This window comes from Prunus mume, linkage group LG3 (assembly GCF_029339155.1).
Source record: "Prunus mume cultivar Tortuosa linkage group LG3, ASM2933915v1, whole genome shotgun sequence".
In the NCBI taxonomy this organism is placed as follows: Eukaryota; Viridiplantae; Streptophyta; class Magnoliopsida; order Rosales; family Rosaceae; genus Prunus; species Prunus mume.
This window is the reverse complement of record NC_142700.1, coordinates 24,193,199-24,219,965: the sequence shown is the minus strand read 5'-3', so window position 1 is coordinate 24,219,965 and position 26,767 is coordinate 24,193,199. Positions and strand designations below refer to the sequence as shown.

Genomic DNA, 26,767 nt, shown 5'->3' with positions numbered 1-26,767 from the left:
TGCATCTCCTATATTCTTCCATTGAGAATGAATGGAGTATGAATGCTAAACTCTAAGAAATGAAAATATTGAAAGATGTGGTGTAAGAGGTATGAGGTGAGCCTTTGGTTTTATAGAAAAATTTGGCAAGATAAAGATGCCACGTGCTTGATTTCATTGGATGAAAATCTTATCTGAAATTTGAAATTCATAGAAATTTGAACCAATTTTATCTGAATTTTGAATTTTGAAATTCATCAAATTTGAACCCAAATGTATCGAAATTTGATTTTGAAATTCATCTGAAATTTGAATTTTGAAATTCATTCAAATTTGAACCCAAAATTTATCTCAAATTTGAATTTTGAAATTCATCCAAAATTTGAACCAAAAATCTTATCAAATTTTTATCGATTATGAATAGTCTTGACACGTAGGAAAGTAAATCTTATCAGAAAATATTATCCACATTAATTATTAAGGTAAATAAAATTGTGAATAAAACAAAAAATGAATAATCGCCCTTAGCAAAGAATGGTGAAACACAAAATTACGATTTTGCAACCACCTATTCACGTGAATAGTTACGCCCTCCTACTACGGCTGTAAGAAGCGATATGGGTGGAATTCTCTTAGGGAGAGGGCTGGGTTGGTGGTGGTGGTTTGGTTTGGGTGTGATGGGCTAAGGAGATAGGGTTTATTTGGGTGAAATTGCATTTGAGACAAATTTTGGGGGGAGGGTATCGGGCTGATTTTATGTTAATTGTTTTTTTGTTTTTAATTCAACAGGCCCAGTTTTATATATAAAAAATTAACCGAGCTCAAAACGACGTCGTTTTGGTCAGTTCACTTGAAAACGAAAAGGAAAATATGATGCCCGCAAAGGCAGGCCCCAGTACTACCTGCTGCCTCTACAGCAGCTGCGCTCCCATCTACATCCAACCACAAACCACCGGCGACGACGACGACGCCTCCTCCTCTTCGGCGGCGACGACCAATCCTCCTCCTCTCTCTCTCTCGCTCTCCCCCACACCCCACAGGTAAACACTGTTGTTGTATTTTTTGATTTCTTATTTCTCTGTTCTATTATTGGCTGTTATTTTATATATTTTCATTGGGTTTTTATTGTTATGGATATTTTAGGAAAAATAGAATTGGAAAGCTGTTAAATTGCTCTGGGTGTTGCTGTTGTTTGATTTTGCTGTTTTCCGTTCTGGCGGAGGAAAGTTTCTTTTACTCTCTCTCTGTCTCTATCTTTCTCTCCGCCTCTAGTTTTGAAATTAAACTGCCATCTCCCAGAGGCTTAGCCGCCTAAACCAAACGACCACGTCACTCTTCCTCTCTAGCAACAAGAGCTGCTAGGTTCAGAGCTCAAAATCACAGCCTCTTTTGAATTTTCATCTTGGGAGAACTATTTTTTGTTTCGTATTAAATTTCTGATTGCTATTTTCTCATATGTAATTTGTTTTATCATTAATTGTTACTTTATTAAATCGTTTCTAGAGCCAAAGCGAGTGGAAGTGTTCTGATGGAGGCACTTTTAGGGTTTAAGGAAGAATCAACAGATTATGACCAACTTGTGATATCCAAGCCGTCGTCATCAGCATCCTACAGCTACAAATTAGTGCCGTGGTTGAGCTGGGACGAGTGGCTTTTCGTCGACGAATCTCTCTTTTCGAATTCACCTGAATCTGTGGCCTCCGCTTTAAGAAGAGTAAGAGAACTTTATGTGCTCTTTTTGCTTAGCCCGGAAGCAAATATTTTATTTTAGCATTATATCAGAAATTCCATGTGGATGCTGTTCTGTTTATTTCTCTTTCTTGAAAAAAATTAAAAAATAAAAACTCTTTTGGCTGGCTCGCCATGAAATTCTTAGCATGTTGTTGAATATGATTGAATCTTTTTTATTTGCTCCTATAAATTTGTAAACAATGGAGGAAGTTAATTTTTTAGTGGGTTCTGCTTTAAATTGAATTTTCTGGTGGTTTCTGGAAACGGTATTTATGTCTTTCATCTCTGACTTCTTGTTTAAAGATATCAGCATGGAGAAGCAGAGGTTGTCTTCCTGTTGTAATTGAAGTTACGGAGTCGATTATTGAAATTCATCAAAAAGATCCTCACTTTAGGTACCTTTTACCTCCAAATTCTCTGAGCATTTTTTGATCCACTTCTTATATCTTTCTTTTTTTCATCCCCGGTGAGGGGCAGGGGCAGGGGGATACTTAATGCCAAATGTTATTTGCTTTGTGGTTTCTGTTTGTAATTTTATCTCATTTATCGCTTTAAATTCCAACCGAAAATAATGTATTTGTCCTACTTTGGTAACAACTTCATGTATGTGTTTTGTGAATTATAGAAAGGACCAGTCAAATGATGCTTTGGATAATTGCAGAGCAGATCAATCAAGTGATGCTTCACTTTCAGACGAAATGCTGGCCATGTTATATTGTATGGCAATCATGAGGTGTGGATCCTTTAATGTTTTGGTTCTTAAATCCCTCCATTCTTTTATCTAGTCCTTATCATATGGTGATGTGTGGATGAATGTGATTAGTAGTAGTACCATTGTATCCACAGTGCAATAATTTGTAGAAAAAGGTCCTTCATCAACTATTGGTAGTTTGGAGTGGGTTTGAATGGCTGATCAAGAGGTAGACTACTTGTAAGATGCATAGGCTAGTTGCATGGTGTGCTGTATTTCGTGATGTTTACTGGTTCACTGTATGCCTTGTATCTTCACCAATATTGAAATTTTGTTTTGATTGACTAAAATTTTGTAGGCCTTAGAAAGAGCTCCAGCATGATATTAGGGATGCAGGATAGATGTATATGTTCTTATTATTGGTCATTTGGAAGAAAATCCTTGAGCATCCAAAATTCTTGTCAGGAATTTTTCTTGATATATGCATTCAGTGCTTATCTTCAATATAAGATTTCTTTAAAATGGGTTCTTGTAACATGCAGGATTTTTGTTAGAAGTTCTATATCCTGTCACATTCCTGATATTTGTAATATATCAAGATAGTTTATTGTGGATTGCCTCCTTTCAGAGTTTCACATGATTAGGCACAGAACATAGAAATTAAGTATTTGCAATTCATTGGCCATACGAGAATTGGCCTTCATATATATATATGAAGGCCAATTCTCATATAATAATAATTCAAATACTAATTTCTATATATATATATATATATATATATATATATATCACTCAATATTGTAGGGGTTAATGCTTAACTCACATTTGTTTTTGCCTCCTGTTTATTTGTGTCACATGTTGTTACATGCTATCTTTTTCTAAAGGCTTGTGAATGGTGTTGTTGAGAAGACACGGAAGAAAACAGAGGTTTCAATTGCTGTGGCTGCTGATGCAATTGGCATTCCACGTACACTGATTGATATTCGTCATGGTGAGCAACTCCTACTTTTAATTTGCACATTTATCATTGGTTCATTGATTAAGATTTTTGTAGTTTAGACTACCAGCCATGCCCATTCGACCGAAGCATACTCTTTGAAGTAATCTTTTGAACACTAATGATACCCTTTTGATCTTTGATTTCTTTTCTTCTTCTTTTTTTTCACTTGGTTATTGCTTTGATTTTTAGAGGGATCTCACCGTGAACTTCCCGCACTGGAGGTTGTTCGTAGTGCTTCAGTTAAGGTATGCAGCATGCTTGGTAATTCAAATTTTGTTCCTTCAGATTCTTCTAATGCTTACTCTTTATGATTAGATTTTATGTCCAACACTAGTTTATTTTAATAAGTTTCCTACTAAAATTTCATTTGTGTTTGGATTAACTGATTGTGGGTGCTGCACAGAATGGTTGTTTTGTTGATAAGATTTCTGAGTTCTATTAAAAATTGTTACAACTGGCTTTGTTTTTCCTTTCGACTGCAAGAAACAGTTTACAGAAGATATCATGTATTCACTTATTTAACTTGTGGAAAATTCTAAACTATATGACCTAGTTTTATGAATGTAATAATAGGGTATTATTATGAACAATTTATCAGTTTTTGGAAAATATTACCAAGTTATTTTTTAGGAGAAAAGTGGCCTTTCACACTTATCTTAATCCTTTATGGTTTGGAACATGGATAACTACTATGAAACTTGTCAGTGTATGAAATTTTAGATTGAACATGGCTCCACAACTGAAAGTTCATTTATTTCTTTCTATTGTTGTGATGCACTAACATGTATTTACCAATTATATTTGGAAACAAAGAATCAATTTAAATTTGGGATGTTAAACTATATCCATGGTTGGTGTTTTTAGGCCCTTGATTGGTTGAAGTACTACTACTGGGAGCCTCAGAAGAAGGCAATTCCGTTTCATGGTAATGAGACTGCTGACATCAGAACTGAGATAAGGTCGAAATTCCATGAATTGGCTTTCTGCTTAAGAGTTAAGAACACCCCTCCGTCGCTTTCTTCAAAAATCAAGGAAAAACGTGGTATGAAAAACTTATTTCTTCGAATTATGTTGATTATAGTGCCTAAAATCTTTGATCCATAGGTTGTAATATTTTCCAATGATTTTACATAGAGTGCAATACGCCCTTGCACCTATGACATATAGAACCTCTCATGTTAATCGCAGCCAGATTTTGTAGGAATTGTACTGTGTCATGTGTCATAATCCAACAATGAAATATATGCTTTGACACTCTTTCTTTTGTCAAGGAATAATCTAAGACTGTTTATTCGGAGTTATTTTCTGAAGATGGAAAAGCACAGTATATGAATGCCCTTAGAATTAGGAAGCTATAATTTTCTAAATTCTTAAATTTATGTTTAGAGTTTGTCTTTTTTCACTACCTTTTGGAGAATATTCTTTTTTAATGAAATGGAAATAGAAATTATCATGGTATGTATTTCGGTCAGCAAACAATCTCACAAACACATGGGAGAGTCAAAATTATGTTGTGTTCTAAGAAAAGGCATTTACACAGCTAAGCTACGGTACAGAACTAATTGTCTACATGTATCATGCACACGATGTATACTTCAGACATATGGATATATTTCATATGTCAGGTTTTAGATTTGGTTACATATTTTATTTGAGTAACCATATGTCTGGTCACTGGATTAGCATTTACTGGGCACTTGCTCCAGTGGGCATAAGTGATGTGCGTGGCAAGCCATGTAGGACAGTGTGTGGAGAAATTCTGTAAAAGTAGGAGTTTTGTTTTAGTTGTATAGTTTACAACTAAGAAGCACGGATACGCTGGTTGAGGCGCGTATCCCGTATCCGATACGCTGAGGATACGATCGCTGTGGATACGTCGGATACGCAATGGATCGTATCCGACCGCGGATACGGTCAGCGACAAAAAGATACAGTATCTGACATTACAGATACGAGTATCCATTGTTTAGGATCGTGTATCAGAAAACGTCTCCACTTCTTCTTCTTTCAGATCTTCCTTCTTCTTCGATATAAATAAGAAGCCCAGATCTTCCTTCTTCTTCTTCATCCAGCGGTGCCCCTACTCATCAATTTCTTCTTCTTCATCCTTCATTGTTGGCGGCGTCGGGTTCTCTTCTCCATTTTCATTTTGTTTTCTCATGGCAGTGCTTCTCTGTTCTGATAGCTGGTCTTATCCTTTTGACAAAAGGATTTTGTTTGTTTTTTTTTTGGGTCAAAGGATTTTGTTTGTTTAATAATCTCACAGTTTCACCCACACCCCACGTGATGGCTGGTCTTATCGTTTTGACAAAAGGATTTTGTTTTGTTTGTCTTATTAAAAGTAATAAAATATTATAACCAAGACAAGTGGAAGTATGTTAAAAGTAATAATATTATCATTTTTATGTTATTTAAAATATGTTTTAAATTATATATATTGTTATTTTTAAATTATTATATATTTTTTAAATTACCGTATCCACGACGTATCGTATCCTCATTTTTGAAAATTTGTCGTATCCCCGTGTCGTGTCGTATCGTATCCCCGTATCCGTATCCGTGTCCGTGCTTCTTAGGTTTACAATGAACATTTATTATTGCATAATGCTTTTCATTGTTTCAAATTTCAATCTGTATATAGGTGGCAGAAGTAGTAAATGGCTTTGTAGGCGTAATAAGTTTTTCTCACTAATGGCTGGCGAGATCCATTCATCAAAATCTAGACGTAAGATTTATCCCTAATTTTAGTAATTTAGTGGACTTAGGAGGTGGTAATGTGTTTTTGTTGTACACTGTTTGGTTATAGAGGAATGTTTGGTTAGAGAGAGAGAGAGAGAAAGAGAGAGAGTCTAGATTTATTTATATTAAACAAAATCTGACTGTAGTTCGGAAGTAATAAGGAAAGTTTGGTCAAATCGTTGGATTAACAGCAAATCCGGTCTTGTACTAGTTGTTGGATTAGCTGAAAAGCATAAATCCTAACTCCACATACCCCTATAAATATAAACCTGGTTGTCATTATATGTTAAAGTAGTCACAAATGCAACCATTGAGTTATAAACAATGTAAGTTTGGTTTGGGTTTTCCCATTTGTAATCTCAACAATGTAACCCCAAAACCAAACCGTCCCAGAACTCAACTTTACCAGATATTTTCTGTCCCTAACCTGTTCAAAAACATTTCCAAACCTGACATTCATGGGTGGACTAGGTTTGGTCCTGCCAAAATCTGCCTGTTGTTGGCCATAGAAAAACGGTGTTTCCTATTATTATTATTATTTTTAAATACTTCAAAAATGGACGTGTAGTCTATCCCAATTAGTTTCGATATAATGGTTTCATTGTTTTTTAAGTCAACTGGATAATGGTGTTGATAGAAGATGTCTTATATTGTTAAACAATTGGTAATAGTGAGAAATGATATGATCCTTAATGTAGTGAAAAGTATGGAATTGTATAGGTACTAGTGATAGAACAGAGTGCATATTGAGAATCTGTTATAGTTTCAAAAAATAGAATCATGTATCTAGTTCCATTCCCCTCTTTCTTTTTTAAGTTGTGGATGACGTAATGCCATATTTAAAACTTAGTTTCATGTTCCCTCTTGGCTATCTTTTCTGTAATTAGTCATGTCAAGAATTGTGAAGTACTTAGCATATCACATTAATGAGCTAAGAATTGGGCTCCTTTCCTTTGACTAAGGAATGTAGAGGACCTAGTCTTTCACTGTTACTGCCAATCATAATTAGAATGTTTGGAAGCATGCATTAAAGAAAGTCACTTATCTTAAAGTATGCTCAGAGCCGTCTAAATCATGATTGGATGTCCAGTACTAAAGAACAGCAGTCAACATTTGAAAGAAAAATGGGGACGAGCTCAATCTGTCTCTAATGTTTGAAGGATATGTCTTTTAATAATTGCATGTCATATTGGTATGATGGTATCAGTTTCAGAGAAAGTCGCTATTTTTTTGGTAGTATATATTGACAGCCATCTTAAGCACGATTGGATGTCCATTTGAAAGCAAATAGAGAGGATCTCAATCTGTCAGCTAACTTTTGAAGGATGTCTTTAAATACTTGGATGTTTTATATGTTGATTGAGGTACTTTCTTTTCAGGTTCTAAGAAAGACCTTACCAAGATATTGAAAAGTCTTGTAGGGTTGTATGCTTCCTTCTCCTCAGAAGTTGTTTCTGTACTGTTGGAGATCTTGTTGAATGCTATAAATATCTCAGATTCCTCGAAGCTTCCAGTAAACACCCAAAATGGCCCGAGCCTACATATTTCATTGAATGAGTGGAAGCTTGTGATAACAAAATTTTCAAATAAGGAACCAGAGTTACTTCTGGCTCTCCTGAATGCAGCTCTTGATATGTTTGAGACTCAGGAAGCAGTGCTGTTTGAGACAGGTAATCACATGACCTGATTTTTCTATGTATTAGTTGCTCCGTATTTAGATATATACTGGTAAACTTATGGCGGGTCTGTGCATGTAATCTAATTATATTTACTTGGTTTCAACTGGACTGATTTTTAATACTGGACATGGGTCAGTGATCGTTGTTGCTGCTTTTGTGAATTTGTTTAGGAGGGGTTCGCACATCATCAGACAGGTCAGAGATACTTCAAGTTGAACACCTCTCTTCTCTGTTTAAGTGGCTGGTTGGGAATTTTGAAGGATTAAAGCCTCATCTTGAAAAAGATTCCGCACCTGAGATCAAAGTTTCTTCAGGAGAAAAAACGATATCGAAAGCAATTCTGATGGAACTCCTACGTAAATGCCTTGTTCTATCAGCTTCTGCTAATAACCAGCTCATGGATTCTGCCGTCCATCTTGCACAACTGACAGGGGACAACTACCTATTGCGAAAACTGAACAAACTCTCTTCATTAGTTTCATCAAATTTGGATGTTACTGAAGAAGATGATTCTCTTAAACATTCAACTAATGTATTTAAGAACGAAGACGAGTCTATAAGTGAAGCAGCAAAGAAGCTAGAGATGATTAAACAGCGCAAAATGAAGAGCAAAGTAGTGAAGAGAACAGATGGTGATGCTGGAAATACTAGCAGATGGGTTCTGGCCAAATCATGGAACCCGTGTCCAATTGGAATGTTGCCTCAAGCTGTTGGATCTTCTGGTTGCCTTCCCGTTCTGGACTTTAATACTGCCCCAGAAAAGGTTTCTCAGTTATTAGGAAGAAAAGAGAACTGGGAATTGAACCAGTGTAGCGGCAAGAGAGAAGCTAGTTCCGATATACAGCTACTAGATAACAGATGTGTTAAGAAGTTGAGGGAAACAGAGGATGGCTGTGTATCAGATAGTGAGCATGTTTTATCCACAGAAGATGTCAGTGGTCATCTCATGATAGGCGGGGTCTGGAAGAAAGTTGGGGAAGAAGAACTACTTGCCATCAAGTCTGCTGTAAGGATTTGGCCACACAAAAAAAAGCCTGCTGTAAAGATTGGGCCACACCAAAAAGAAAGCCAGTAAGGATACTAATTTAGTCACTGATTTATTCAAAGCTAGGGTAGGTCTAATTTTGGAAGCTTTTGTTAGCATCTATGCAGTTTTGATTTATAGTGGTGATAAATTAGTGACAAGCAGTTTTGATTTATATTTTGTAGTGCACTATGTGATTATCTGGGTTATAAAAGTTGTAACCAGAGTTACATTAGCTGGCGGGTTCTTCTATTTTAGCACTCCGCCAGAGATTTTTTTTTTTTTTAATGTTATTATTATTTTTTTTTTTTATAAACTCACCATGGTTTATTTTCACTAAGACACTGGTTTCATTATGTTATTCAATTTTGTGTTCAATGATTTGATATCAGCCGGAACATTTTTCAATCTTATTAATATCAGGAAAAAACTTGGCTCCTTAAAATTGAGGAGCTCCTCTTTACGGTAAATGTGGAAAAAACGAGAAGAAAAAAACAAAATATTGTGAGAAGACAATAAAAAAGACCAAGATTCAATCACACAACAAAGAATCAAAGGTAGGCATGACATACCTGCATCACCAGTCCATCTTCACCGTACTACCAAATCTACAGCACTTCAATTGTGCGGTAAAAGAAGGTACTGCAGGGGCGACCTGAGAACACATCAAGCACAATACACTGGCAATGCAGCACATTGTGTTAGTGTGAGGGTGCACACATGTGATCCCAGGTCGCTCCTGTGGAACCCCTCTACCTCTTTAGCATTAGCATAATAGCTAGCCACACAACTTGGTTCTAGTTTTACTACCACAACTTGGTATCCATGTCTTGCATGTGAACATATTATATAGAACAACTTGATTGAGTACTTCTCTCCATTGTACTACATAAATGGTACGAATAGGATATTAGAATTTCTAGTACAAATCTTCTTTACTTAACCATATGTTTTCCTTCAGAAGAAACTATGCATGACATAAATTGTACTACAATGTGGTACAGCTTGATTTTTTTCCAAAGCTGCTTTGTACTCTTCAATTGCAAGTCTGTCGTACAGTAACTCTAATTGGATTAAGTTTTGTGGTACAATACTTTGCACCTATTCGTCAAAATGCAATGAAGCCTTGGAGAATGACTTTTCTTATTTTTCTTTTTTGCCAAAGCAATATTCTGAATTATTCTAACCTATAGGAGGGAGATTGAATTTGAGTGCAACATGACGTACACGCTACCTTAACCAACTGGCTTAGGCCATCTCTAAATGAGGATTATATCCTCAAATATACCCAAAACTCATCTTCAAGAGTGGGCTATACAAACCGCTACAAAAAAAGAGAGGTCCACATAAAGGACCAATTCCTAATATGAGGGCCACATGTGGCCCTTTTGCTCGGGCTAAATAATTGGATGAGCCTAGCTGACATCACCTAGCTGTTAGATGACGTCAACTAGCTTTTTTTTTTTTTTTTAAAAAAAATTTTGAAAAATGATTTTTTAAATAAAATTCTTAACTTTTTTGTATAAATACCTACCTCATTCTTACATAATTTCTCACAACATCTTCATCATTTTACATATTATCCTTCCTTAATTTCATCCTTTTACATAATTTCTCACAATCTCTTCATTCTTTTACAAATTATCCTTCATCTTTTTTCATTTCAATTAATTTTTAGGTTTTTTTAAGAACAAAAAAAATATCTAATCATAAATTTATAGGGCTAATCACGTGCCAACACGTGGATATCAAAAATCATATCCTAAAATATTTTCTCTTCTAAAATGTATTTTAATAGGATATAAATAGTAGTTTAATTAAATTAACTAATAAATTTACATAATATACTAAAAATTATTAAAATATTAAATTTAGCCCTTTGTTACTGGAGATGGTTAAAATATAACCTGAACTGACACTATTTCTTATAAAATTATTTTTTAGGAAGCTAAATATAGCACAGAGTTAAATATAACCCTCCCCACCTAGAGCCCTGATTGTTGTGTTTCTTCACTCATGCAATCTTTATTGCTTTAAACCAAAATAAAAAATAAAATAAACTAATAACCCAAGATAAAACCATGTAGAACCCAATATGTGGGAAAATTCCTTGGGGTGACATTGTTAAGAATTCTTTTTCTAAGTGACAAAATTGCACGAAGACAACCATTCTCTCTCTCTTCCTCTCTCGCGGTAAGAACAAATAGCTTCGTTGCTTTTGTTATTTATTTGCTGGTTAGAATTTGCGAGTTCTGTAAGAGTTTTTATCAAAAATAGTCAAAATTTAACCCTCAAATTCATAAATGTCAGTTTAAAAAAAAATTCAAATATAGTCAAAAACTCACTTAAATTGACCCAAATGCCCTCTAAATTAAAACCTAACCAAAAAGCATGCTCTTCCAAGCCTTAAGCTACTGAGCACAAGCCTCACTCTTCACCAAGCCTACCCTCAAACACAAGGACACTGCCCCTCGCCAATCACCCTTAATGGAAAGCAAAGTTAATATAGGCAAGTTTGTGTTGTGGGAAGATAGTCTATGAACAACGAGGGCCTTGCAATTTTTCTAGACCTCTTGTGCTGAGGGAAAGCAGCAGCACATATGATGGTTTGCAAGAAAGTTTAACCCCCATATCATATGCAGACTAGCAGTATTTATGATACGAATTTTGCAAGAAAGTTCAACTTTTTTTCTCAATTAAAAATTATCATGTCAAGAAACTGACTTTAACTTTTTTTATTGTAAAAAACTCCCAAAACCCATGAATCAAGCCATAGTCGCAGAGATGATTTTTATTGCTTGGATTTATGAAAACATCGGCTGTTACTTTTCTTCTTCTTTTTGGTAATTACATTGTCATTTTTATAATAGGATTCATAGGCATGATTAAGTTGACGAAGCGAATCTTGTTTTTGTGCTCCTGTTATTTTGGGTTTTAGCTTTTTGGTGTAATTGAGTTATAATTTAGAGGGCGTTTGAGTCAATTTAAGTGAGTTTTTGGCTATATTTGAACGTATTTTAAAAAACTGACATTTATGAATTTATGGATTAAATTTTGGCTATTTTTGATAAAAACTCGTTCTGTAATCCCATTTGTTCTCCTATAAATTAATTTTGGGTTTGAGAAGTAAGTGATTGAATTTAGACTGGGGGTTTTGGGTTTAAGCTAAAAGAAGCGATTTTATCTGTTACCCTTTGATTTCCTCTTCTTCTTCTCTCCGTCTCCAAATTGAAGCGACTGTGCAGTTCTTGTATGTGTTACCGCTTATAAATTTTTATTTGGGAAAGTTATGCATGCAAATGAAAATGGTCCTGTTTTTCAAATTCATATGCTTTTGTATTTGGGAAAATTGTGTATGCCATGAACTGATGCTTGGAACAAATTCATTTGCTTTTGTATTTCATAGGGCGGCTGTGGCAAAATGGGGGAAGGGGGAAATGCAGTTCAAGATTCAGCAGTCCAAACGACATCGTTGGAGAACATTGAGGCCTTGCTGGAGGTAACCCAACTCCCTTTTCCAAAAGTTAATCCTCTTTTCTAAAGTACCCTCTTGTATTGAATGAAAGGATTCAACATATGTGATATATTGTGTTTTGTACAATGAGATGTTTATTGAAATTCATATCCTGCTTTCATGAAATAAATTGTAGTTGGAGATGATCTTTTTGTGTTTGGCAGGCTGCTAGATACGATGACATGGATGACACTGTAAGCTTAGCATCTGCTGGTGTTTCTCTCGATTCTAAGGATTCTCAGGGCCGAACAGGTTATAATTTTTGTTGTTTTATAAATTCATCCCTGTTTTACAATTTTTTTTTGTTATAAAATTTGACATGTGCTAAAAGTGGTAGATATTTTTCTTGTGGCTTATGGTTTTCTCCTCTCTTATTAAAATGTGAAATTTTCTTTTACTAGTTAAGGAATTCATTTGGATTATTAAAGCAATGATAGATTACGCATGAGATAACACTTTGTTGTACCAAGTTGTTCTCTCATCATGCAGAGGTTTTATTTGTTTGCTGCTTTCCTGTGCGTAATCACTTGTGAATTTGTTGAAACTTGGACAGCATCTCCTCAACCTCTTATAGTAGTTGGTCTCAATAACGTAGATACCAGGACAACCAGAGCAATAATTTTTCATGAATTTGCTTATTGAAAATCTGAAGGATATTTATTTGGTTGTCAAATTTGAAATTCAGTAGATAAGTTTCACTTGTATGTGGTCTCAGAGGTTGATGATATTGATATTTGATCTGTGAAGCTTGTGAACGTAAGTAGAGAGGTTGAGGAGATGCAAGGGTGATTTGGGAAGGATAGAGATCTGAAAACCTAATTCTTCTTGGAAGTGAGGAATCAGGTTTTCATTTCCTTGAGAAATAGTTAGGGGTTAGGATAATGCATTGAAGCTGTTAGTTATTTCATTAATCAGTTTAATATTGACAAATCATTTTGACCTCCTTAAAGTGTTTAAATCGGCATACCTTGTATTGCACCAAATTATGATAGCGTCCCATTTCCAAACTATTTTCAACGATTACTAAATCATGCCGTTAGTAGTAATGGGAAGGTCAGTCAAATGGGGTGACATACATTTGAGGATGGTGAGGATTGGATTTGAGGGAGAGGGTTCATTCCTGGGCATCTCTTTGGGGCATCGGTGTAATCAGAGTTTAAGGAGAGCTGTCTTCTGTTTTTTTTTTCCAGATTGGAATGCTATTGTTTCTTATAGCCCTTTGTTGATTTCTTGGGTAAATTTTAGAGTGTATTCAGTGTAGGTAGATGTTGGTCTTGGGTTTCTTTTTCTCCTTTAGAGTGTCGACAAGATGTCCTCTGTATTGTGTAATTTTCTTTTAATAAAGTCTTCTCCCTTTACTCTCTGTCTCTGTCTCTCTCTCTCTCTCTCTCTCTCTCTCTCTCTCTCCCCCTCAAAATTTCAAAAGACAAGACGTATGTAACAAGGTAATGAGTATGAGTCTGACTACTGTATGGCCTCTTGAACAATCGATTCCAGATTCTGAGGACAACTCATAAAGGTGGAGATTTTCTCTTCAGAGTATTTGGATGGGAGAGTGTGATTGGGTTTGGGGTGAAGATGTTGTTTTGATTGTTCAATCCTATCCTTTTTAGACAGAAAAAATCCTTCCTATCTTTAAAATTTAATCATTTTGAAATTCCTTGTGACTTTAAGATTTCCTCATTATCCCTATTGTAAAGCTAATGCATTTCAAATGGACTATTGAAGCGAATTTAAACTTTAGTGTTTTTGATCCCATGAAAGGTTTAGTCAATATTGTTGATATGAAGGAACAGAATCCTGTGTTGGTTGCTTGGATGGGCAATACCTTTGGATGCTGCTTTGCAAGGTTTCAATAAAATACACCTGGAATATCATCCTCTGGGGTTCTAGTGAAATGATGCTTCTTCGCATGGTTTTGCTTGAAAATATCGTGTTTTAGTTAAATATCATGTGAAATTCTAATCGCGAAGGGATAGATCCAGCTAGAATAGAAGAGGCGGCATTGTAAGGCAACTTGCTGGTGCAATGCCGTATTTGGCATAGGATGTGGCTTTCAGTTGCCTCTTCTTTATTTATCTTTACAGATCCCAGCACATTTGGTTCCTCATCATTTCTTCCCCTGTTTCATCGGCATTTCAACTGGCATTTGACATTGCATATTCAGTTTTAGTTTTTTTTTGGAAGAGTGGCATACTTTTGGGTTCAGCTGAGATTTTATAAATTGGGGGTTAAACCTGAACATTTGTTTTTTGACATTTGGCAATAAAAGTAACTCGCAGTCCTAGATCAAGACTAGGTTTAACTTTGTTACATATAAAACAAACTTAGCTTAAGGATCCCAACCCAACCAAAAAAGGGTCTGAGGCGTGATTTTTAGTGATGCCATCCCAATAAATAAGCCCTATGCAAAGTGCTGTATGAATGGGATGGGAAAAAAATGCTAAAAAGAAGGGGAGAAGAATTGCATCCAAGAAAACCACCCCAACCCTCACTCCGCACCCCCAACTGCTTAAATTCGCTTTCTAGCTCCCATTAATAATTAAATTCTAATTACTTCCAGATTGGATAAGAGAAGATGGAAGCTAGACCCCTCCGGTTTATTCTCCTGTCAATCTCTCTGTTCTCATTTTCAGAATAGTGGTGAAGGGGAGGTTTTCTCTCCGTACACTCAAATTTGGAAGGCCAAGAATCCTCCAAAAGTTAAGATCTTTGTGTGGCAAGCGGTGTTGGGAAAACTAAATACAGGTGATACACTACAGAGACACTGCCCTTCTATGTGCCTTAGCCCTCACTGGTGTGCTCTATGTAATAAGGCAGGGGAGAGTGTGGACCATCTCCTCTTTCATTGCCCTTTCTCTCTAAAGTTGTGGGAGACGTTACTAAAGGAAGTTAACATGGTATGGGCAATACTGGAAGGCTGCTTTGAACTTTTTTCCATCAGATTTGATGCTTTGGGAAGGGGAAAGAAAGCTAAAATTCTTTGGGGCAGTCTGATGCAGGCAGTGGTCTGTAACCTGTGGCTGGAACGTAACGGGAGAATCTTCGAGGATTATAAGGGAGTGGGAGTGGTAGAGTTATGGGATAGAGTGAAGTTTTGGGCTGCCCTTTGGGCATCAACTTCCCTTGCTTTTAAGGATATATCCTATCCTACAATTATGCGCAATCTGCTGGCTGTAGTATTTTAAGGGGTTGTCTTATGTTTGGCTGTTTTATTTTCTGTGTTGAGTGGCCTTGTCTTTGTTTCACCGGCTAGGATTTCTTTCTTTTTGTCTGTGTTCTAAATATCCTCGTTTTTTATCCTTCAAATTTTGAATAAAAAATGTTTCTATTAAAAATAAATTAAATTAAATTAAATTCTAATTAATTAATTAATTTTTGAAATACTTTATGTATAAATCGTGGGCTGAGCTAGATTTGTAGTGTGTAACTGATACACTATTTTTTTCACCAAGTTGACAGATTCTATTATATCCTTGTTTATAAATTGGTTGAAACACGTTACCAAAAAAAAATTGGTTGAAACACCCGACCATAATGAAACTTCATTCCTTGTCAGGAATTAATATTATAACAGACTTCAGAAGTTGATGATTAATGATTATGCATGGCTTGAATCAATGTTATTTATTCCCATATGTCATGCTGCTACGTTTATGGTTTAAGTGAGAAATTCTTATTTCTAAGGTTTATTTTTCTGCAAATGATCTTCTCTTAGTTCTTGGTCAATGGTTTTTCCCCCCCAATTAAACCACAAACAATATGTAGGTATGATGTTCATACATAAGAGAAGATATTTAGTTATCTTATGTTCACACAATCACATACCTATTGAAATGAGAGTTTCTTCTGGGTTGAATTTCAAGACTTAGATGGGGATATTGATGTTATGCATTTTTCTTAATTGTTATATTATACCAAGTGATAATGAAACTTTTGTTCACGCTGAACCACTTTACAAGCTTGTGTAACTGTGTTTGACCGAGGTACTGTGACATTTGATTGCAGCACTACATATGGCTTCTGCTAATGGACATCTTGACATTGTGGAGTATCTTATCAGTAGAGGAGTGGTAAGGTCTTTTAAGTCAATATCTAACATTCTTTTTCTCCTTTTCAAAAAAAATATATATATAACAGTCTTTTAGTTGGAAATTGTGTTTTATTTTCTCTCAAAAAAGATTGTAAAGGAAATCTGTAAGTATCAATCTCATGTTAGAATATAAAGTCAATAGATTTAGGATCTCGATAAAAGGACTTATCAATTGGGTTTTGGTCCCTATTATAGACCTAATGCATTTCAAATGGGTTTTGGATGTGGAGCTTAGATGAATGGCGGATTGGAAGTTAGTGGGAGGAAAGAAAATTGAGGGGTTTGAAGGGAAGGTTGTGCAAGGAATTTTATAGAAGCTAAGTGCTGTTCAGATAGAACCCAAACACTCACAGAGAAGGAGAGAAGAAAATAGTGATTTTCTCACAAGCTATGGCCACCGCCACAATAGCTTGGGGACGCTGGAAGGATGAGCACAATGGCTTTGGAAGGGAAAGTACTTTTTTTTTAATTAAAACTTTTCTTTAGTTGTTATTAATTAGTTAGTGGTGAATTTAAATGTATTTAATATATAAGTTAACCATGGTTAGAGTATAAGACACATTGCTATGGTGGTGATGCTACACCTTGGGTTAAAGTGGTGAACAAAAATGATCTCTTAAATTGTTAGGCAGATGACTCATTGGTTGATTATAAGGGTAGTACGTTGAAATACCAACTAGTTTTCTTCCATATAAAAACTCGCATCTTATAAATGGAGCAACTACTTTAACTGGTATGAAGCACTTTAATGTCTTTTACTCAACAAAAAGGCTTATCGGTTAAGGTTATGATTGTTCTTTGTTTTTTTTCATTTTGAAGCTTAAATTTTATTTATGTTATTTGCATTGTGATATCTGGCAAAAGATTTCTTGCATGTTCTCTGTTCTCGACTTGTGATATGTTATTATGATAAATTATAATAATTTTGTGCTTCTTTGCGTAAGGATCTTAATGCTACAAATGAGGAGATGAATACACCTCTACATTGGGCTTGCCTGAATGGACATGTTGAGGTGAATATTTTGTTTGTTTTGGCACAGTAATATTAACTCATTCTACTTTTTGTCTAACGTTTTTGCCTTTGCAGGTGGTTAAGAAATTGATCTTTGCAGGAGCTAATCTTAGTGTACTAAACAGGTACCCATTTGAACATGTTAACTAACGCCTGACTTTCCTTAACATATAAGATGTGCACTCCTTTTATTATAAGAATGATTGTGGCACTGGTTGTCTTCAGCTATGAGAGGACTCCAATTGATGAAGCTGTGACCAGGGGAAAGATGGATGTTCTTGATGCCATTAATGCAGCAGCTGCCCAAGTAGAGCTGACTGGCGTCAGCATGTCCTAATGTATTGAGTACCTAACGAAAAGTGGGAGCCATGACAAAATTTATAGATGTTATCTTGTAGATTGCAAAGTTTAGATATGAAACTTTTGGTAATAGCTATAGAGGATTGCAACTGTTTGCTAAACTAGTGTGATGCTAATCAGTCTCCATATCTCAAATTTTAATGTGCAGCGCTTCAGTGATGTCAAAAATGAAATGTTGTGTTGTCTATGCCATGGGAAATAATCTGCAGGAATATGTTTCGAACGCATATCTGGATCCCGTGGTTTGGCATAGACTAGAAAATGTTAATTTTAACCAAAGTTGTTTTCAATTCTAAGGTTGGTGTAGCTTTATTTCTTGTGCATCTTTGCAAACCTGCCAAGAGGAAACGATTTAAGCAGGATTTGATGAGCTCTTATTGATGCTAGTGGGGGATAGAGAAAATGGTCCCCAAATTTCTCAGCCTTCCTAAAACCAGACAGATGATGGTGTTCAAGAGATTAAATAGCTAATGAAATCACCAGATCTCAAGTGAAAAATAACATTCTTAAGAGCAATTACGAATGCATCCGAGGTTTTAAAAACATTCTTAGGTCAACTTCTTGCCGATACATAAATCGCCAGATCTTGAATACATTTCTAATCCCCACAACTAGTGGAAACTGTAAATTTGGAAATGTGAGAGGTATCATTGATAATGCCTTTTTCACATAAAAGTCAAAGCATTCACAATAGGCTCCCTAAAATCATCTCCTTAGGCAAATTTTAAGGAGCAATTAGAAAAATACAACTCCAACTATACTCCCTAGCCACCTCCTAAAATAGAGACTTCTAGAAGCTTCTTGATCTGAGGTAAGAAAGGACTTCTAGTGTCTTCTTATAATTTAATACTCATTTATTTTAATAGTATTTTAACCATTTATTTTATGCTAGTATTTTTTTTTTGTTGTTTTTGTGTCTATACTTTATTCAAAAATTGAATTAAAAAATATTAAAATCATTTATGACTCTTTAAATTAGGGAGTATGGTTGGAGTTGAAATTTTATAAAGAGCTCTAAAAATAGCTTTAATATTTTTTGCTAAATTTGAACTAAAAAAATAAAGAACATGATCGTGGATGCTTTCACTTCATGATTTACAATTAGAGTACATGTTGAAAGAAAAAGGAAGCATCACCAAGGAGAATCATAATGTCTCATTGGACAATGGGAATAAAACAAAACCAAAAAGAGAAAAAGAAAAAAAAATCAAATGTCAATGGGTTTTGGTAATAAAAGAAAAGAAAACAAAAGGGTTGTTCATTAGAATGGTATGCCACTAAAAGATAGAGTATCAATACCATCAAAATGATCATAAACAGGAAATTCAATATTAGTGCTCAAAACCTACTTTTCTATTGGACTTTCATTTTATTAAAATGTCAATGAACCTATCAACTTTTTCCTCTTTTCCTTGTGCCTTTTTTTTTTGGTTTCTTTTTTCTCCTAGCTTTTCAGACTAATAAGAAATATTTAAATATTTAAATGTTGTACCAAGCCTGGAATCCAGGAAAAAAGGTGTGTAGGATTCTTCATTCCAAAGATGAAAATTGTGAGGTGAAGCAACAAAAATTATATATATTCTTCTTTCCAATAGTGCATTGTATTGATGCTTTCCAAATTTTCATATAGATGCCATTTTCTTTTGCATAGTATTTCAAGGCAATCAAATATTCTTGAATGTGAAACTTTTACCATAACTGGAAGCAATATGCCCACGCAAAATTAAGTGCTCTGAACCACTGCCACTCTCTTTAAAGGGAATAAAATGAAATTCAATTAGCTCCTTTTTTGTCTTTTTTTCTTTTTTTGCCAAGTTCAATTAGTTCTTTTTTTTTTTAATACAAGCGATAGTCTAAACTACAAGTAGGGGGACTGATATGGTGCAAGTGACGCCATTGCATAGGGTCCCCAAAAATTTTTTACTTTATATTATATATATATATATATATATTAATATTATAAAAATTGTGTATATACTCCAGCATGCAGCACAATGAAACAAAAGTGTATTTGGTGTAGCTTGTTTTTAGTGCATATCCCTTGGTACAAGACCCAAGTTCGAGTCTTAGTCAGATATCACACCCAAACCAGGAAAAACAAAAAACAAAACAAAAAACTTTCTTCTACTCAAAAACAAAACCAATATATATATTATGTCTTCTTTCTCTTGAACTCTTAAGTTTTTACCGAACATATTAATATTTAAATTTGTCAATTGAAAACATTAAAAACTTTATGAATTTGATTTGTGATTGTGATTGTTATTACATGCTAATTGATGATGAATTTTAGTTATGAAAAAATTGTTTTATGACATTAAGTCATGGCAATTTTTAATTTTTTTAAAATTTCCATATTATATTATGCGAGGACTCGAGTTGAAGTTTCACACAGGACCTTCAAAATTTCAAGACTGGCCTACAAGGGGTAGGAGGTTTCTCACACACCCTAGCACAATGCCATGAAAGTTCGAACCTGAAATACTGATTTGCAAATCAATGCCATTTTCTACTGAATTAAACCCGTTGGTCAATTAGCTCCCTTTTGTTTAATGAAATTACATTAGTTTACATAGTTTTTCTCTATATTTCTAAAAGTTCGTCAACTTCAACTCATCACGACAAATTTGAAAATAATATTTAACGGTATCCAATCAAAAACTGAATCTCAAACCTTCTTTGGTATCATTCAAAGGTCGATAAAACCTACAATTCTTTTTTGCTTTTTTGTTACAATAAATTGACAATAGAAAGTCTAAAAATAAATATTATTTTCCTCCCTTCTAGCTCAAGACTGCATATCTTGTTCTTGTAGAAAATAAAAGCTAGCTTTACAGGACAAGGAAAAACAATAAAAAAAATCTTTCGATGCTTTCAAAAACGTCAAAATAATATTTAAGAGACCATCCTAAACCCTAATATGCATGAGTCATGACATGCATGGTTCAAATAAACCAAGGATCCATGTGGCTAGGTTTGATTCAGCATTTGGCTAACATGATACAGGTACGCGTTTTCAGATGTGTATATTGGAAGTTCAGTGGTATATAGTGACATGGACTCTGAATCATATATTTTACTTTAGTGAACTGCCATATTACACCACATATCACTAAAAGAAAACATTATTATAGCCAGTTACATCCGTGACACAAGATGATGTCGATAAACCCCACTATTAGTAGTGCCTAATAGCACAATGGGCACGAATAACTGAGACTGTTGGAGATTAGCCACCGATGGTGATTCTAGCCATCTTATCCTAGGGAACACTAGGTCATGTCACTAGAGCTACAAATGGCAAATATTTGCATACATGAAGCCACCACAAACCAGGAAGCGAGGATATGGGTAGGTATAGTTGCGTTAGGTTCTAACAGATATGATGCCAAAAACAAAACCCTGGGCAACCCAAAAACAAAAACAAAAACCCCCTGGACAAGCAAAAAGGGGAAAGGGAATAAGGATATTTTACTTGTAACCCAATCAAAACATCATTACTAAACAGCTTCTTAAGTGATCTAAAAGACAAGAATGATTGGCACTAAATCATATCTGCAACCGCACATGGTGGAAATCTCATAGTTTCTAGCCATGGAAAGATCTATATATCATCATAACCTTGTCTAAAAACATATATAGCCTCCGATCGAGAGCCAAATTGCAACATCGACTGCACAGATCTGAAGGATGAACAGCACCCAATTGGAGAAATATAGAATTCAGGAATTGCACATTCAAAATCAAAAGAAAGAAACACGCATCGACTAAGCTTTTTTATATCGAAAAATATAAATACACTACGATTAATCTCTAGAAGGGTATTGCTGTTAGCCTAGGGTGCCTTGATTAGTATTCAGAAAGCACTTCCTTTCTATACCAAATGAATCCAAACGCAAATGAAAACTCTAATCTGTATCTAATGCAGTTTAAATATATGTAGATGACATGCACTAACAAATCTAAATGAATTTTCCTACTGATAAAAAATGAGAAAGTGTTGCAAGGATACTAATTATAAGCATTTAACAATCGGTTTTTTTGTCTGCAAAGAACTTAACAATTTCGACAAAGTGATTAGTCTCTCGAGGTTCCAAGATGAATCTGTCTACTGGGCAAGACTATCACATAATAACAGTAATTAAGCAGACTATGACAAACACTATTATCACATTACAGGTGACTTCACAATTTACATGGAAGAAACAATAAATACAAGCAATTGAGCTATAAATTCATCAATATTTTTCTAAAAGATTACAAATTTAAGTGCAAGTTCCATATTCAGTTCCAACTGATACTCCGGGCAAAAAAATAGTGGACATAGCAGTGATGAGGATTTACATATGTCTGATACGAAAAGCAAAAGGAAACTATAGGCATGTCAAACAAGGGATTAGACTTAGAAAAGGTGATCATGTGCAGCATAGGAAGAATTAATATAAAACAAAAATGAATGTGAATGAAATCCACATGATGAAACCAATCTAGTTTATATATATATTAGTGCAGACAAGCAAGGGGACAGCATGTGGGGGAAAGAGAAAAAAATCTAAGTAGGCAATGAATTTAGACACCCCTTAATTAATCAACATTAGTCAACATTTGTATGCAACGTTATTTCCAACAAAATAAAAACAAGTCACCTATATCCACGGCATCCATCAATCACACAAAGAATAAAGAAAAAAAATCATCAGATGAAGCCAAACAACCATTCTGTACAGCACTTATCCTGCTAGCTAATTAACCACAAATCACATAACACAATAGATTCTAAATTACACTAACTAATGTACGGGGAATCAAACTCAGATGCAAGGGACGGACACAGTGCCTTGTTTCATACATTAGCATTCAATATAGGAGACTAAATTACAAAATACTAATCAATCGTGAAGAATGAATAGAGAATGTTTTCTTTCTTTTTTATTTTTGTGGAAAGTTTATAGAGACTGGTGCGAGAAGCTAGTGCATATAACCATCAAAATTATAAGGAACAAAGGATACATCTGAAGGGATTGATGTTTGTTTTTACAACGAAAAGACTAAAGTTTAAGACAACATAAAGGTTGGATCTATGATGAGAAGCTAGCCTAACTTACCCCCCACATTACAATACAAAAGAGAAACAAGTAAATGATTTGTTGTTCATGAACGCATGCAATTGCACGATTGTCCAAAACAGTGCAGAGAGAGGCTAAAAGTGGTAAAGTGGGTGGAAAAGGACATGCATGAAATGCTTTTTCTTCTTTGGTAACAAATGATGGCAACATTACAACTACTTCTCTCTCATGCCAAAGTCTAAAGCAGCACTAACAAGTCGTCCCACATTTACTTCTGCCTTGATCATGAACAAGCAAGCGGAAAAAGAGAAATCAGCTTGAGCAGTGAAATATTAATTTGGCCCTAATATCGAAAATATATGGCTGGAATAATTAATACATGTCATAGCACATGAATCAATAGTGCACAGAACAGAAGCAAGAAATAGTTGTAGAGCATAAAAGAAATTAATAAGCTTTATATCTACCGCAAATATGTATTTTTTAATGATTTTCTTTTTCTTTTTCTTTTTTCTTTTTATTGGGGTAAAAGAAATAATAAGAAAATACTTTATACTGTAGATTTCACCTTTGACAAGCAACACTACTTTGATGAAAAGAAAGAACAAGAGGAAACAGGCAGATGATAAGAAAGCTATATGCAGCTTCTATATATGGGAAAAGGAAATAAAGAAATGATGATAATAATAATATCCATGGGATTAATGGTATTTTGTATCTTAAAATGCACTTCTTTAGCAAATTACAAGATTTATGTAAGTCGGTTTTGAGTACTTGCTCCCCCGGCCCCAGTCCTGGGTTCGAGTCTCCCTATCCGTGTTGTGTGTGTGAGTTTAGTATATCATCGCCCCACTCAATAGGAAAGGTCCTCAAACAAAAACAAAACAAAAAAAGGATTTATAATCCCCACTTATTAGTGCGATGCAAATGCAACTAACTAACAACTAGAAACCATGAAGCTGAAAACCAATTATAAAGAAGAGAAGAAATTAAACATGTTAATAAAATACTAGTCTCAGTAATTTAATACAAGAAATTAATATTAATCATTAGTAGGACCAAGCAGACGAAAAATTAGACAAGTACAATGTTAATCCTTCCAAGCTAGGTTGTTCATTAACGGATGCAGTACCTAATTAACACCACAGAACTAGGAAGAATATACCATCAATTTATTGGATTACCAAAGTTTGAACCTCCCAGCAATCCTCCACTAGACGCCCCATAAACGTCCGACGTGTCGAGAATCGGGGAAGAAGCCCCGTTTCGTCCACCATTGCCACCACCACTAGTGCCGCCACCACCCCCCAAATGCAATTCGGAGATGTTGGGAAACCCCTCTCTACCTTCAACCCCTTGATCATACAAGAACCCTTTGAACACATGGCCACCAATTTTCACAACTGCCTGATATGCGTACTCATCGTCACCGTCTTCCACCGCGGTCACCCGAACGCACTTGAACACCGCCGGAGCACGTACTTGGCCCGGCAATGACTCCTTGAAACCAGCATCTGCACACATAGATATATTGTACATCTTTATATAGTTGAGGGAATTTAACAAACTAAGTAGAATTTGAAACCCTACTCAAATAATTTCAACTAATTATAAAAGATAGTAGTACTGCTAGTACATTTCATTTAATTCAAGTAATTAAATCAACCTTGGTGACTAGAGCTAGTATCATAGCTTCTAGGGGGGGTGGTGTTTGAAGTGGAAGTATGAGACGTTGTCGTTTGGGAGGCGCCAATGAGCCTAGGCTTCTTGGCACTGGATGTAGACCCAGAATTAGACCCAGCCCCACCTCCAGCCGCACCAGACATCAGCTGCCGCTCTCTCCGCCGAGCTGCCGGGACCCATGTGCTCTTCACATGAGTGGCACAGTCGAACCCCCGGCTTTTGCAGCACGTCCTGCACCGCCTGTGCGTGCAGTCTTTCTTCGCCTGGTTCCCACAATCTTGACACGTCATTGTCGACGCCCCGGAGGCAGCGGCAGAGCCGGAATTCATAACGTTGTTTCCTACTCCGCCGCCGCCACCACCTTGAACCAAGTGGGTCCCGCCGAGACTCGTAGCAGCCAGATCATGTGGAGTTTTCTTGAAGAAGTGGGGCTGGGGCTGCTGCCACAGCTGAATTCCTCCTCCTCCTCCGGCGGTTCGGTTGTTTCGATGCTGGCCGCTGCTCATCATACCCATGCTCATACTCATACCCATTCCCATACCCATACCCATACCCATGCCCATGCCCATGCTCATACCTGTAGGAGTGTGGGCATTATTATCTTCGTCATCGTCGACATTTGAGATATTTGGCGGGGCAAGACAAGGGGTGGTGGTGAGGAGAGGGATGACGCCGACGCCAACCCCGACACCAAGAGCGGTGGCGGGGTTGGTGGAGGCGTTGATGGAATGGTGAGGGTCGGAGGAGGGGGAGAGGAGATTGGGATCGTGGTGGTGGTGGTGGAGGTGGTGATGGTTGTTGTGGTGGTAGGCGGCGGCAGGAGCCACGACGAAGACGTCACGGAGGCCGACCATGCCGGCCATCTCGGGAGGGAGGTGGCTGTAGGGGAGGGGCCTGCTGGGAGGGCCGGAGGAGGGCCACATGGAGCTGGGGGAAGCGGAGGAGGGTCCAGCGGGGGCGGGCCCAGCATTGAAGCCGAGGGAGAGGACGTCGAGGTCGGGGTGGTGGTGGTGGGAGGGGCGTCCGGTGGCTGCGGAGTTGGTGGAGGAAGATGAGCCCACCCAATCTGCAAAGGCACCAGAATCTGAAGGCAGCCTCCTTGTAGTAGCCACAACTGAAGCTCAACCTCTTTCTCAATGTATATTACAAACCCAATTGCTCACAATCTTAATTAGCCCCCCCTTTTTTCCTCAATTGTATATATATTCTTTTCTTCTTCTTCTTCTTCTTGTTGTGAGATTGGGAGAGAGAGAAGGAGAGCGAGCAAGTCAATGTATGGAAGGATGGGTAGCTAATATCTATGTGTGGGTGTTATGTGTTGTAGGTCTCTGAAATTCTATCAGAATTTGGTTGTTAGATCGATGTGAGAATAAAGCTAGGTTCATTTAGAAAGAGAGAGAGAGAAGTTTGTTGGGGGGCTTTCTGGCTTTGCTTGCTGTTTATATACATGGCAGAATAGTGCCTACTGCTGCTGCTGTGCTGCAGCTACTGCTTCTACTGTCACTAGACTGGCTTTTATAAGGAAAAAGGTTGGGTTTTTTTCTGATCAGAAACACAAACAGATTGAGAGAGAGAGAGAGAGAGCTTCTGCTTCTGCTTATCCGCTTATCTGCTTCTGGCCCTTCTGCTTATGGGTGGGGGCCGACCCTCAAAGCCCAGACTGAGTCCACAGGCAGCAGAGAAAAAACAAGACCAAAGCAGCAGCTAGTTAATGCTATGTATCTTCACTCTTCACACTCTTCTGTGTGTGTGTGTGAGAGAGAGAGATAGAGAGAGAGAACTGCAATAACGACCTTTCCTGTGTGTATTTTCTGCTGTTGCTATTGTGCCCAGTGACCTTTCTCTCTCATCATAGATCCATCTCCCTTCTTTTTCTTCTTCTATATCTTCTTCTTCTTCCTCTTTTCCTTCTGCTCTCTCTCTCTCTCTCTCTTTCTCAGCTTCTCAACTTCTTTCCCTTTATCTTTTTCTCTAACTCTCTCCCTAAAAACCCTTCCTCAACATGTTTCCTAGAAAGCCAACTTGAGGTGGGTTCCTCTCTACCTCTCAACTCCCTTCCCTCTCTCTCTCTCTCTCTCTCTCTCTCCAATAATCACTTAGCTGAATAGCAATAGCAAATAGTATAAGATAGTAGGAGGAGAGAGAGAGATATAAATATATATAAAAGTGACAGAGAGAGAGTATAAAGACTTTTGT

At 36.4% G+C, this 26,767-nt stretch overlaps 3 protein-coding genes and 1 long non-coding RNA gene across 6 annotated transcripts; 2 read left to right on the top strand and 2 right to left on the bottom strand.

Annotated features, from left to right (window-relative positions):
- The first annotated feature begins 853 nt into the window (after positions 1-853).
- Positions 854-9,159, top strand: LOC103327116 (uncharacterized). Of its 3 annotated transcripts, XM_008229405.3 has the most exons (10): positions 881-1,019; positions 1,123-1,341; positions 1,483-1,693; positions 2,014-2,105; positions 2,336-2,443; positions 3,286-3,392; positions 3,591-3,646; positions 4,266-4,443; positions 7,520-7,810; positions 7,990-9,159. In XM_008229405.3, the coding sequence occupies exons 3-10, from the start codon at positions 1,508-1,510 to the stop codon at positions 8,892-8,894; spliced, it is 1,923 nt and encodes a 640-aa protein (XP_008227627.2). In that variant the 5' UTR covers positions 881-1,019; positions 1,123-1,341; positions 1,483-1,507; the 3' UTR covers positions 8,895-9,159. The 3 variants fall into 3 exon arrangements, with proteins under 3 accessions (XP_008227626.2, XP_008227627.2, XP_088905096.1); XM_008229404.3 differs by lacking the exon at positions 1,123-1,341 and having other exon boundaries at positions 854-1,019; XM_089048970.1 differs by lacking the exons at positions 881-1,019; positions 1,123-1,341; positions 2,014-2,105 and having other exon boundaries at positions 1,675-1,693.
- On the bottom strand, positions 8,275-9,679 carry LOC148919180 (uncharacterized). The gene is made up of 2 exons (XR_016125443.1): positions 9,416-9,679; positions 8,275-8,856 (listed from the first exon to the last, which is right to left on the bottom strand). It is a non-coding gene; the product is annotated as an uncharacterized LOC148919180 (long non-coding RNA).
- A 2,247-nt stretch (positions 9,680-11,926) lies between these two features.
- Positions 11,927-18,118, top strand: LOC103327115 (uncharacterized). The gene is made up of 7 exons (XM_008229403.3): positions 11,927-12,093; positions 12,250-12,342; positions 12,522-12,609; positions 16,366-16,430; positions 17,395-17,463; positions 17,538-17,587; positions 17,688-18,118. The coding sequence occupies exons 2-7, from the start codon at positions 12,265-12,267 to the stop codon at positions 17,797-17,799; spliced, it is 462 nt and encodes a 153-aa protein (XP_008227625.1). The 5' UTR covers positions 11,927-12,093; positions 12,250-12,264; the 3' UTR covers positions 17,800-18,118.
- A 5,743-nt stretch (positions 18,119-23,861) lies between these two features.
- LOC148919179 (uncharacterized) lies at positions 23,862-26,567 on the bottom strand. The gene is made up of 2 exons (XM_089048295.1): positions 24,555-26,567; positions 23,862-24,402 (listed from the first exon to the last, which is right to left on the bottom strand). The coding sequence occupies exons 1-2, from the start codon at positions 25,492-25,494 to the stop codon at positions 24,056-24,058; spliced, it is 1,287 nt and encodes a 428-aa protein (XP_088904421.1). The 5' UTR covers positions 25,495-26,567; the 3' UTR covers positions 23,862-24,055.
- Positions 26,568-26,767: the final 200 nt, after the last annotated feature.